General features: G+C 31.1%; 2 protein-coding genes across 2 annotated transcripts; both read left to right on the top strand.

Annotated features, from left to right (window-relative positions):
- The first annotated feature begins 6,508 nt into the window (after window positions 1-6,508).
- LOC122525243 (G1/S-specific cyclin-E1-like) lies at window positions 6,509-8,489 on the top strand. Its single transcript, XM_043647923.1, has 3 exons — window positions 6,509-6,522; window positions 6,927-7,545; window positions 7,650-8,489. Exons 1-3 carry the CDS (start codon window positions 6,509-6,511, stop codon window positions 8,391-8,393), a joined length of 1,377 nt encoding a protein of 458 aa, XP_043503858.1. The 3' UTR covers window positions 8,394-8,489.
- Window positions 8,490-11,649: 3,160 nt separating this feature from the next.
- On the top strand, window positions 11,650-12,105 carry LOC122525240. Its single transcript, XM_043647921.1, has one exon. It carries the CDS (start codon window positions 11,650-11,652, stop codon window positions 12,103-12,105), a length of 456 nt encoding a protein of 151 aa, XP_043503856.1.
- The last annotated feature ends 655 nt before the right edge of the window (window positions 12,106-12,760 follow it).

The following is a 12,760-nucleotide window of genomic DNA, read 5'->3' as shown; positions in this document are numbered from 1 at the left end:
TTTTACGTCTTGGCCATCGAGCGTCGAGCGTTTTGTATACGAGTGCGAGTGAGAAAGAAAACCGATATTTCTCTCTTTCTATTTTTTCATTTGGTAGCCAGAATTTTACGTCTTGGCCATCGTGCGTCGAGCGTTTTGTATATCTATATATATCGGCGCATAAGCGCGGCACTTTTAAATCGAATCTTGATGCTTATGGCACGCCGTTTCTTTATTTATTGTCAAAAAAATGAACCTTGAGTAAAAAAAAAATCATTCATTTTAACAGAAACTATTATTATTTAGTTGAGAGTAAAAATAATGAATTAATTTTGTGTCTCGCCATAAAATTAATTAGAATAATTAATTGATATAATTTTTGACTCACAAAAATTTATTTGTATATCAAATTGAATACGTATTCTCTTTAAGACGAAATTTAAAATTTAAATATTTTTCCTATTAAATTATGTATTTTATAAAATTTTAAATTACTGACTTTTTGTCTCGTAAAAATTTATTAGTGTATCAAATTAAATACATATTTGAAAAAGAAGAATTTTATAACCACACATAAAATTAATTCAAGATATATATGAAAGGATATTCTAAAAACGTGGAATTTATTTTTTGTCTATACATAATTTTAATTCATTTTTATTATGTTATAAGAAAATAGTAATGCATTCTGATTCATCTTCGAAGTCTTAAGAATTGTAAGAAAAAAATTCAACAATTACCAAGTGGTGCGTAGCGTAAGTAGTAACGTCTTCGCTTCTCGCGCTGGTTTATTAACGTTCGATTCTTCGTGGGGGAATTATTTTTTTTTAAGTTTTCCTATCCTTAGGTTATATAAATTATTTTTACATTTCCTAATTTCTAATTATATATAGAAAAAAAATTAAAATTATTACAAAAAAATTAAAAGCAATAAATTTTTTTACATCCTGCACAAATAAACGAAGTTTATTACTTAAATTACAAATTCATCCTGTAAATATCATCCTAAAAAATGTATCGTTTCAGCACGTTAAAAATTAATTTTTGTTATTTATTGGATATTATTTTATTTATAATTGGTAATTGTATTACTCGCGTAATAATGTTGATTTCCTAATAAAATTTATATCGTTAGTGCAAAATTTGAAAAAAATCTGAGGTGAGACTCACTGATCGTCTCCTTGTTAAGGATAGAAAAACTTATAAAAAAAATAATTCCCCCACGAAGAATCGAACGTTAATAAACCAGCGCGAGAAGCGAAGACGTTACTACTTACGCTAACGCACCAATTGATAATTGCTCAATTTTTCGTACAATTCTTAAGACTTCGAAGATGAATCGGAATGCATTACTGTTTTCTTATAACATAATAGAAATTAATTAAAATTATGTAAATACAAAAAATAAATTCCACTTTTTAGAATATCCTTTCATATATATCTTGAATTAATTTTATGTGTGGATATAAAATTCTTGTTTTTCAAATATGTATTTATTTGATAAACTAATAAATTTTTAAGAGACAAAAAGTAGTAATTTAAAATTTTATAAAATACGTAATTTTAGGAAAAATAAATAAATTTTAAATTTCGTCTTACAAAGAATACGTATTCAATTTTATATACAAACAAATTTTTGAAAGACAAAAAATTAATAATTAATTATTCTAATTAATTTTATGGCGAGACACAAAATTAATTCATTATTTTTACTCTCAACTAAATAATAATAGTTTTTGTTAAAATGAATTATTTTTTTTACTTAAGGTTCATTATTTTTGACAATAAATAAAGAAACGGCGTGCCATAAGCATCAAGATTCGATTTAAAAGTGCCGCGCTTATACGCCGATATATATAGATATATAGAACGCTCGACGCACGATGGCCAAAACGAAAAATTCTCGCTACCGAAAGAAAAAATAGAAAGAGAGAAATATCGGTTTTCTTTCTCACTCGCACTCGTATACAAAAGGCTCGACGCTCGATGGCCAAGACGTAAAATTCTCGCTACCGAAAGAAAAAATATAAAAAGAGAAATATCAGAACGCTCAACAATCGATGGCCAAGGACAATAATACTCGTTATCGCATGATAAATAAAAAGAGAGAAATATTGGTTTCTTCTCTCACTCTCACTTGCATTCAAGACCGAGAGTCCCGAAGATTGCCGAAGATCCTTCGTTTGTGTATTAGTGCACACGGACGCTCGCACGCACACTAGCCCGCTCGCGTGTAAAAGCCGACTGAGAGGCGGGACTTGCTTCCCCACTCTTACAATTATTTTCCCATCTTCAATCCAATTTTAATCGCTTATTTTTGAAAATACGCAGATAACTCATAGAACATTTTTTATGTATATTTTAATTCTCTACAACTTTTGTTTGAAACTTTTTTCGATTAAATGCCTAGATTCTAAGATAAAGCCATTTTTTACCAATTTTTATCCTTTTTTACCCTTTTACTCAAAAACGGCACTTCTTACCGCAAAAAAATTAGCACCATTCGATTCAGCGTCGTCTATTTACCCTTATATTAAGTTCTTACCCTCTTTCCTGAGACATGGAGGAAAAGGCCCGCGTTGACTGGACTAATAACGAGTATTTTTGTTTTGGCAATCAATTGTTGAGCGTTCTGTATACGAGTGCGAGTGAGAAAGAAAACCGATATTTCTCTCTTTCTATTTTTTCTTTCGGTAGCAAGAATTTTTCGTTTTATCCATCGAGTGTCGCGCGATCTGTATATCTATATATCGGCGTATAAGTGCGGCGTTTTTAAATCGAATCTCTATGCTTATGGCATGCCGTTTCTTTATTTATTGTCAAAAATAATGAACCTTGAATAAAAAAAAAAATAATTCATTTTAGCAGAAACTATTATCATTTAGTGGAAAGTAAAAATAATGAAATTATTTTGTGTCTCGTCATAAAATTAATTTGAATAATTATATGGTGTAAATTCTTTGCCTCACAAAAATTTATTTGTATATCAAATTGAATACATATTTGAAAAAGAAGAATTTTATATCCACACATAAAATTAATTCAAGATATACAGGAAAGGATATTCTAAAAACGCTGAATTTATTTTTTGTCTATACATAATTTTAATCCATTTTTATTATGTTATAAGAAAACAGTAATGCATTTTTATTTCTATAAAAATGTATGAAAAAAACATTGAACAATTTTCAAGTGGTGCGTTAGCGTAAGTAGTAACGTCTTCGCTTCTCGCGCCGGTTATTAACGTTCGATTCTTCGTGGGGGAATTATTTTTTTTATAAGTTTTTCTATCCCTTACAAGGAGACGGTCAGTGATTCCCACCTAAGATTTTTTTCAAATTTTGCCCTAACGATATAAATTTTTTTAAGAAATCAACATTATTACGCGAGTAATAAAATTACTAATTATAAATTAAAAATAATATCCAATAAATACCAAAAATTAATTTTTAACGTGCCAAAACGAGACATTTTTTAGGATGATATTTACAGGATGAATTTGTAATTTAAGTAATAAGTCTTCCTTTATTTGTGCAGGATGTAAAAAAATTTTTTGCTTTTAATTTTTTTGTAATAATTTTTATTTTTTTTCTATATATAATTAGAAATTAGGAAATGTGAAAATAATTTATTTAATCTAAGAAAGATAGAAAAACTTATAAAAAAAATAATTCCCCCACGAAGAATCGAACGTTAATAACCGATGCGAGAAGCGAAGTCGATACTACTTACGCTAGCGCACCACTTGACGAGTATTCAATTTCTTTCTTACAATTCTTAAGACTTCGAAGATGAATAAGAATGCATTACTGTTTTCTTATAATATAATAAAATAAATAAAAATTAAATGTGTAGACAAAAAATAAATTCTTTGTTTTTAGAATATCTTTTCCTTGAATTAATTTTATGTTTAGATATAAAATTCTTTTTTTTCAAATATGTATTCAATTTGATACACAAATAAATTTTTACAAGAAAAAAAATCAGCAATTTAAAATTTTATAAAATACGTAATTTATTAGGAAAAATAAATAAATTTTAAATTTCGTCTTACAAAGAATACGTATTCAATTTTATATACAAACAAATTTTTGAAAGACAAAAATTAATAATAATTAATTATTCTAATTAACTTTATGGCGAGGCACAAAATTAATTCATTATTTTTCCTTTCCAATATATAATAATAGTTTCTGTTAAAATGAATTATTGTTTTTCTTTTATTGAAGGTTCACTTTTTTTGACAATAAATAAAAAAACGGCGTGCCATAAGCATCAAGATTCAATTTAAAAACGCCGCGCTTATACGCCGATATATAGATATACAGAACGCTCGACGCTCGATGGCCACGACGTAAAATTCTGGCTATCGAATAAAAAAATAGAAAGAGAGAAATATCGGTTTCTTCTCTCACTCTTACTTGCATTCAAGACCGAGAGTCCCGAAGATTGCCGAAGATCCTTCGTTTGTGTTAGTGCACACTCGCGTGTAAATGCGACGGAGGGATAAGCTTGCTTTCTCCCACTCTTACAATTTTGTTCCCATCTTCAATCCAATTTATTCGCTTATTTTTGAAAATTCGAAGATAACTCATAAAACATTTTTTTAGTATTTTTCAATTCTCTACAACTTTTGTTTAAAACTTGTTTCGATTAAATGCCTAGATTCTAAGATAAGGCCATTTTTTACCCTTTTTTACCCTTTTTCTCAAAACCTCGGGGATTGATTTTAATAAAATTAGCACTATTCGATTTATATCAAAGAATCAAGCTGTACCTACAATAATCAGTTTTTGGCCCGCGTTGACTGGCCTAATATTGTAATTTCTATTTATATCTAATGAGAAAGAGGGAGGAAAAGAAAAAGAAAAATTTTTAGACAGATGACTAAATCAGTTATTGGTTTATTATCGATCAAAGCGACACGTAGTTATTGATTTTGTAAATTCCCTTTAGTTGCAATATCGATCGATAAACACTTTCGAACTATCGATACGATCGATAAACAGTTTCGAGCTATCGATACGATCGATAAAGTATCGACTTTATCGGTCGATATTTTTCTCTCTTTTTTTTTCATTGTTTGCATTAGTATACATTAATAAAAAATAATAGACGATCTTTTATTTTATAGTTTATCAATCATTTTCTATAAAAGTTATTTTATTGTTATTTGTCGATAATTACTGAACAAGTATTAAATACGTTAGACTTTTATCTACTTTCGTTAGAGAATACTATTTTGTGAGTACATCTAAAAGATTTTAACTTTTATTTGCATTAGAGAATATTTGATCTTATCCAATAAATTTCATGAATAAAAATAAAATTAAGACTTATTTATAATAATATACTTTAGAACTAACTTTTCGAATATACAAGATTCAGCCATTTGTACATTCATCAAAAATAAACATCGAGTGTATGCTACGGACGGATTAGCTGAGCGTCAGCTGTGTCAGACGGCTCGACCAATCAGAAAGGGCCATCTTTGAAGCGCTAGCAGCGACACCTATAAGCACGCTTGCCCGGCGCCTATTACTTTTGTGGCGTTCTCACAAGACACTCTTTCGTACCTGTTTCTTGATTTCATTTTAAATATATATTTATTATTTATATATCTTTTTTACACGACTATCTGAAGTTCCACATCGTAACGCATTTAATTTGAGTGAATTTAAAGTAATTCCATCGTTCGTTCGGAAATACAGTGCGATTAGGTCAAGGCGGGAAGCAGCGTTTGCAAATGGACGCGGAAGAGTCTCGATGCATGTGCGTTCGTGTTGTTTCGAAAACGTTTTAACGCTGTTATTTCATATACAAGTGAAAAGAAATTATCAATAAGGAGACTAATGTACTCGTTCAATTCGAGAAAAACTTCGTCGAGTGCCTTTGTGCTTAATTATTGAAAAATCGGATGTAATCTGGAAGACTCGTTGACCGAAGGAAGAGCTTAGAGACACCTTTGTTTGATCAAGGAAATCCTTCTTTCCTGAGAATGACATCGGTGTTTGTCCGATGATAGAGGTCAAGGGAAGTCCTTTTGAAAGTATTTATCGAAATTGAAAAATGTTCCCCTTTTGAGGTTATGGTATTCATATAGAGGGCGTCACAGCGCCAGATTGCAAGCAGGGGTTGGTCATCGTTTCGCGCGCAGGTCACCCGCGCTTCAAGATCCACGTCCTCCGATTTTTCCATGAAAATTTTATTCCAAATTCATTTACACTCAAACGTTACATATCTAAGGACTAGAGAAGATTTTCTTAAGATTAAATATTTCGAGTGACTTTAAGTTTAATACTTTATATCGGATTAGAGTATCAGGGAAGACGACGTGCATTATGGCGATCGAGTGTGCCTGAACTTCGCGCACTACCATCATTTCGGTATTTTATAGAAAGTATTTTTCGATCAAATTTCGCTTTATTATCTTCAATATTTGGAACGATATCGGTCGATTCGTATAATAAATACAAAGAATAAATAACTCTTGGAAATATATAGAACTTAGCCAAGGTATCTCGGCAAGATGCAACAGACCAGGTGAGTGCTCGTCCTTCTGTTCTATTAAAAGTTTTTTCCATTATCTCATTGGTTTTCATTTAGAACAAATTGATACTCATTATAGCGACCTTGGAACACTCTTAGCAAACATTCGATTAATTTTTCTCCCTTAGTTGTGGCTTCAATTTATTTTATATAACCTTCTCTTGTTACTATTCACATATTGAGATTTCTAAAAGAAGAAATGCTATAGCAAATTAATTATAAACTTAACAGAGATATAATAAATGACAAATTATAGTTAAAATTTTGCACATTGCATCCTGTATTGGATGTTTAATTATTGTACTTAGGTCATTCATTTTTTATACGTTGTCTCATTTATATCTTTATGATAGGAAAACAGTAGTTGTATAATTTTTTTCTTTTTCATTTATCGACAGCTTACAAGAGAAGAAACCTTCACATACCTATTTGCAATGTGGTAGAGAGATACAATCGATGAAGCGCAAAAGGAGTACAGCTGAACTTTCTGAAGATTCAGAAAATATATATCCCCCTAGCAAAGTACTAGCATTAACTCACGTGCCATACAATGCGTCTTGTAATGGTGCGCTTTCCATGGAGAATCCATGCACGCCTCTTCAAACATCTCCAACGCCTTTAAAGGAACAGCAGGAGCCAGTAACTTGGTCCGAATTAAAAAACGCGACTTGTTTCTTAACACCTTCCGGCTCTAGCAATGGAACAAATAGGTCAGCTCCGCTTCCAGTCTTTTCTTGGGCAGATAGTAGGCACGTATGGAGCCGTATGTGTTTGGCAGATCAAAAGACTCATAGTCAAAAAGATTCACATATGTTTCAAAGGCAACCGACATTACAACCACGAATGCGAGCTATATTGTTGGATTGGCTTATTGTAGTATGCGAAGTGTACAAACTACACAGAGAAACTTATTACCTTGCTATGAACTATATAGACAGGTATCTGTCTATTCATCAAAACATACCAGAAAGTCAATTACAACTTATAGGTATTACATGTCTGTTCATAGCAGCTAAGGTACGTATTCTTTATTTACCTTTTTTTTTGCATTAATATCTACTCATTTCAAATACTTTATTTATAAATATAACAATCTAATGAAACATTTAATTTATATTCAGGTCGAAGAAATTTATCCACCTAAAATATCTGGGTTTGCATATGTCACTGATGGAGCTTGTACCGAGGAAGAGATTTTAAAAAAAGAGTTAATCATTTTGAAGGGATTCGGATGGAATCTATCATCCGTGACTGCTTCCGAATGGCTTAATATTTACATGCAAATAGAATGCGGTGATTGGTCTAAGCCCAACGTGTTTATATATCCACAATATGGCGGATTACATTATACGCAAGCTGCTCAGCTGTTGGATTTAGCAACTTTGGATGAAGGCAGTTTAAAATTTCCTTACAGCCACCTAGCTGCAGGATGCATTTACCATATACAAGGACGAGAGTGTGCTTTAAATGTGTCGCGTCTTTCTTGGGAACAGTTGGCCCCTTGCGTCAAATGGTTAACCCCATTTGCTAAAACAGTATTGGAAGATGGTTCCAAATTTTTGTTAAGTTCCACTGTATCTTCTGTAAAATCTAACTCTGGATCTGGACTTAAAGCAACAGTACCTAACATAGTGATAGACGAATCGCATCGAATCCAAACTCATGTTGTAGATCTGAACATGTTAGAGAAAGCGCAACAACGATTGATAGAGGATCTTCTACCAACTGACCTAGAAGAAATAGAAAGTAAAACTGAATCCGATTTAAATAGTAGTCCAACTGAAAATTGTCTTTTAACTCCTCCTTCTAGCGGTCAAAAAAATTATCCATCGACTCCAAGTCATCCACCACAGTTTCGCCCGTAAACATAATAATTATTTGCTAACTATTACTCATCTCTTTGCGAATAATTTTTTTTAAATTTTAGAGTTATTATTTTGAAACAGAAAGAAAGAGATTTATTATTGATAAGAAAAAAAAGAATTATGAGAAATGGAGGAGATATAGAGAGAATGAAAAGAAAAAAAAAACACTAACAGCGCTCACGCGATCAAATCTTATGCTCGTGCGTATATTAGTTGTTACATTTTATTTCGTAAATAATATGCATAATGTTAATTCCTTTATGTACATTAATCGATAGATCATATCTTGAACAATCTTTTAGTATGAGATGGTGATTATTGTAGAAAATAACTCTGTAAAAGGCATTATTATAAGAAAATATCCATTCTGAGCACAAATTTAATGTAATATATTTTAGTATAAATATATAAACATTTACATTAAAAAAAAAAACAGAAAAAAATAAGTGCCTTGTTTTAAAGCAACTTAAACTTAAATAGGAGCCGTTTATTAAATAGTAACTAATCTCTGTGATTATATCCATACAGTAAAGTTTCACGCAACATATACTTTAACAAATCATATTTAATTAATATTGTTCTTATTCTTATAAATATTATTATTATTATTATTATTCTAATACATATATACACCATCAAAAAACAAAAAAAAGTTATTCTAGTGCCTATGAAAAATCTTTACTTGTAGTTCTTTTTATTTATACGAAAGAACATTGTTCATAGTATTATATATATATATATTGTAAATAGTATTATATATATATAAGCATAATATATAAGCGATATATACATATATTATTATTAATGTACTATGAAATGCGGTAATATATTAATGTGTTGTTCGCGTGTGCAGTTTTATACATATTATATATATATATATATAATATATAATATGCATAAAAAAAGAAGAAAATTTCGAGTGAGTGGATGCGCGTGAAATTGTGCGAGAGAAATTAGCATGAGTAAATATGACAAATAAGACTTATAACCACCATATCTCGTGGTGATTTTCACACTGCCGTTCACGTACAAACGTGATTGTTTATACACATTTGTATGAAGCTTGAGAATAATTTGTTAATCTATAGGGTATTCAAAAAAGAGCTTTTACCATTAATCATTGTATTAATAATAATTATAATATTTGCCTTATTGTAAGTAATTCGAACAAATTATTGTATACGATTATAGTATCGCATGAATTTTAATTCTAAATTTAGTAATAGAAACTTGTAAGAATAATATTATATGTTTAGTTAACATTATATATCTCTTTTTTTTTTATATAAACAATAAAAAAAATGCAATAAAATTCATACGTATGAAATTTTGCCGCGCATTTTCATTAACACTATTTACCAGGACCGGTAAAATGACCGTTTTTAAATTTTCATTTGGAATTTCCTACATTCAACGTATGTGAATCGCCTTTAAACTTTACCACTTTTCCTCATATATATGTATGATATTTTTTCAATATTCACTTATTTTTCTATTGTTTATTTTCCGAGAAAAATTTGTAGTCTGTCTTACCTACCACGACCGGTCATTTGACCGGTAGTACGATTTATACATTTATGTAAGAGTTTCTATCTAAGACTCAATGCCAAAACTATAAAGTCGTTACAAACGAAAGGTAATGTAGTTATGACACATTTTATCCGATAAGTGCCTTCCAGAAAATGGTTTACGGCACTTCCAAGTGTTTACAGTTCTCACTCGACTATCGGGCTAGCGGTGTTTATTTGCTTGATTGATATCCGATACGGTCAAGATCCTCGAATGTTCTACGCCATCTCATCTACTATGACGTAAAATAAATAAACTTGTAACTGAAGGAAGTGTATAGACGTCTTCTCACGAATTCAAATCAGTATAGTCTTGCGACACGAACAGAGTGCATCGAACGTGAAAGTCACAAAGAGCATACTTGGCAGTCTTTTATAATTATTTTGTAATATTTTATATCGTATTACGTGTTATAAGTGCCATTTTCAAAATAGTGAACAAGACTAACAATACTTCGCAGTAAGTTTCACATTTTATCTTTTATTCTTTTTTCATCTATTTTGATTTACATTTTCATATTTTAGTTTTTATTTTTGTAGAATATTTGTCCCCAAAATGGCAAGACGTTTGAGGAGTGCGAATGTATTATTAGATAGAATAAATGATATGATGTAGAATGTTCTGAAGATGATCAGGAAATTCTGGATATGGAAAATAACAATACGGAAAATTATGATCCACTTGAAACAGATTCGAACACCGATGAGAACGAAGAGAATATTTCGAACGTACGTAGACGACGAAAGAGAAGGAGATTCTTAGTTAGTTCCGATAGTGAGAATGAGGAAGAAGTAAGCGAAATTGCGATGGACGGAACTGTTTGGCACGAAGTAAAAATAGGGTCTAATCCTGGAAGAGCACCTGGTCATAATATTTTTAGGGAAACATCAGGCCCGACTGGGTACAGTAAACGTAATATTATGAAAGGCGAAGTTAGGACGGCATTTTCTGTGATAATTGATAAGAATATAATCGAACTTATAAGAAAGTGCACAGAGGCAGAGGCATTTAGAGTGTTGGGATATAAATGGGAACTATCTACTGCAAAGTTATATGCATTTTTTGCAATTCTGTATGCACGCGGCGTATATGAGGCTAAGAATATAGATATAGCACTTCTATGGAATAAAAAGTGGGGCCCGCCTTTTTTCTCAAATACTATGAGTAGACATGACTTTACGAAGATTATGAGATTTATTCGATTTGACGACAGAAATCAACGAAACCAACGGTTACAAACCGATAAATTTGCTATGATTCTCGAAGTTTGGTACAAGTTTATTGACAACAGTCAGAATTGTTATAAACCAGGACCATATATTACTATTGACGAACAATTGTTTCCAACGAAAGCAAGGTGTAGATTTACTCAATACATGCCCAATAAACCGGACAAATTTGGTATAAAATTCTGGTTAGCATCCGATGTGCGTAGCAAATATATAATAAACGGCTTTCCATATTTAGGAAAAGATGAAAGTAGAGAACCCTCAGTTCCTCTTGGAGAGTTTGTCACTATGAAATTAGCAAAACCGTATGTAGGATGTGGAAGAAATATAACCACGGACAACTTTTTTACAAGCCTACCTTTAGCAACAAAACTTTTAGCAAAAAAAACTACGATTGTTGGACAATTAGAGCAAATAGAAAAGAGCTACCAAGACTGGCAAAACTGAAAAATGACGACATGGCACTTTTTTCAACCAAACTCTATCGCTCAAATAATTGTATGTTGACAGTTTACAAAGCCAAACCAAGAAAGAAAGTTCTAATTCTCAGTTCAATGCACAACTCCGTACAAATTGAAAAAAATGACACCCGAACACCGGAGACAATTCAATTATATAATAGCACCAAGTTTGGCGTAGATGTGACCGACCAAATGGCCAGAAATTATTCGGTAAAATCTAAATCTCGGAGATGGCCTTTGCAAGTATTTTTTAATATCTTGGATTTAGCCGGGATAAATGCATGGGTGTTATATAAAGAAACTACGGGAGGAGAAATTACAAGACAGGAATTTCTATTTCAATTGGCAGAAGAACTTGCCATCGAATACCAACAAGAGCTCGGCAAAAAAATCAACCAATACCAATCGCAAGTACAAGTACAGGTTCTCGTGAACGGAAAACATGTCAGATAAGGTATTGTAAAGATAATAAGACGAACAAAATCTGTCTAAAATGTAAAAAGTACGTATGCGGAAAATGTACAGTTGAGAAGCCAATTTGTAAAAAATGCGACGAAAACGAATAAAATGTAGATTATGTACTCTTAAATAAAAGAAAATATATTTTTATACTGGTAAGCTAGCCATTGGTCTGCATTCAATATTGAAAAATATAAGTTGTGAAAGACCGGTCATTTGACCAGCCGCGGTAGGAATAGGTATACGTGAAGTGTCGGTAGGAATAGTGTTAAGATTCCTAGAAATCTATATTACCGACTGTGAAAATAGAAAATACAGCGGCATTGCATTTAAATCAAACAAATAAATCACTCGTTCTGATTGGTCGTTGAAATCATCTTCTTGTTGCAAAATATTGCTGCAGTGTTTGAAAAAGTGTAGTACGGTTATATTTGTATGATATAACATGGAATAAAAAGAATTAAACGAATCTAATGAGGTCAAGTATGTTATACGGTAAAGAAAATGTATACCTTTATTTATTAGATATAGAAAATAAGATTTTTGTTGAGTGGAGATCATTCTTCTAATCAATTGAAACCTGCTGAGCCTTCGCAAGTACATAGTGTTTAAAAAATCGATATTTTAAAAATTATTTAGTATAAATTAA

The sequence above is a fragment of the Polistes fuscatus genome, unplaced genomic scaffold (genome assembly GCF_010416935.1).
Source record: "Polistes fuscatus isolate 324 unplaced genomic scaffold, CU_Pfus_HIC Scaffold80, whole genome shotgun sequence".
Lineage (NCBI taxonomy): Eukaryota > Metazoa > Arthropoda > Insecta > Hymenoptera > Vespidae > Polistes > Polistes fuscatus.
The sequence above is the reverse complement of the archived record's forward strand: the minus strand, read 5'-3'. Positions and strand labels throughout refer to the sequence as shown.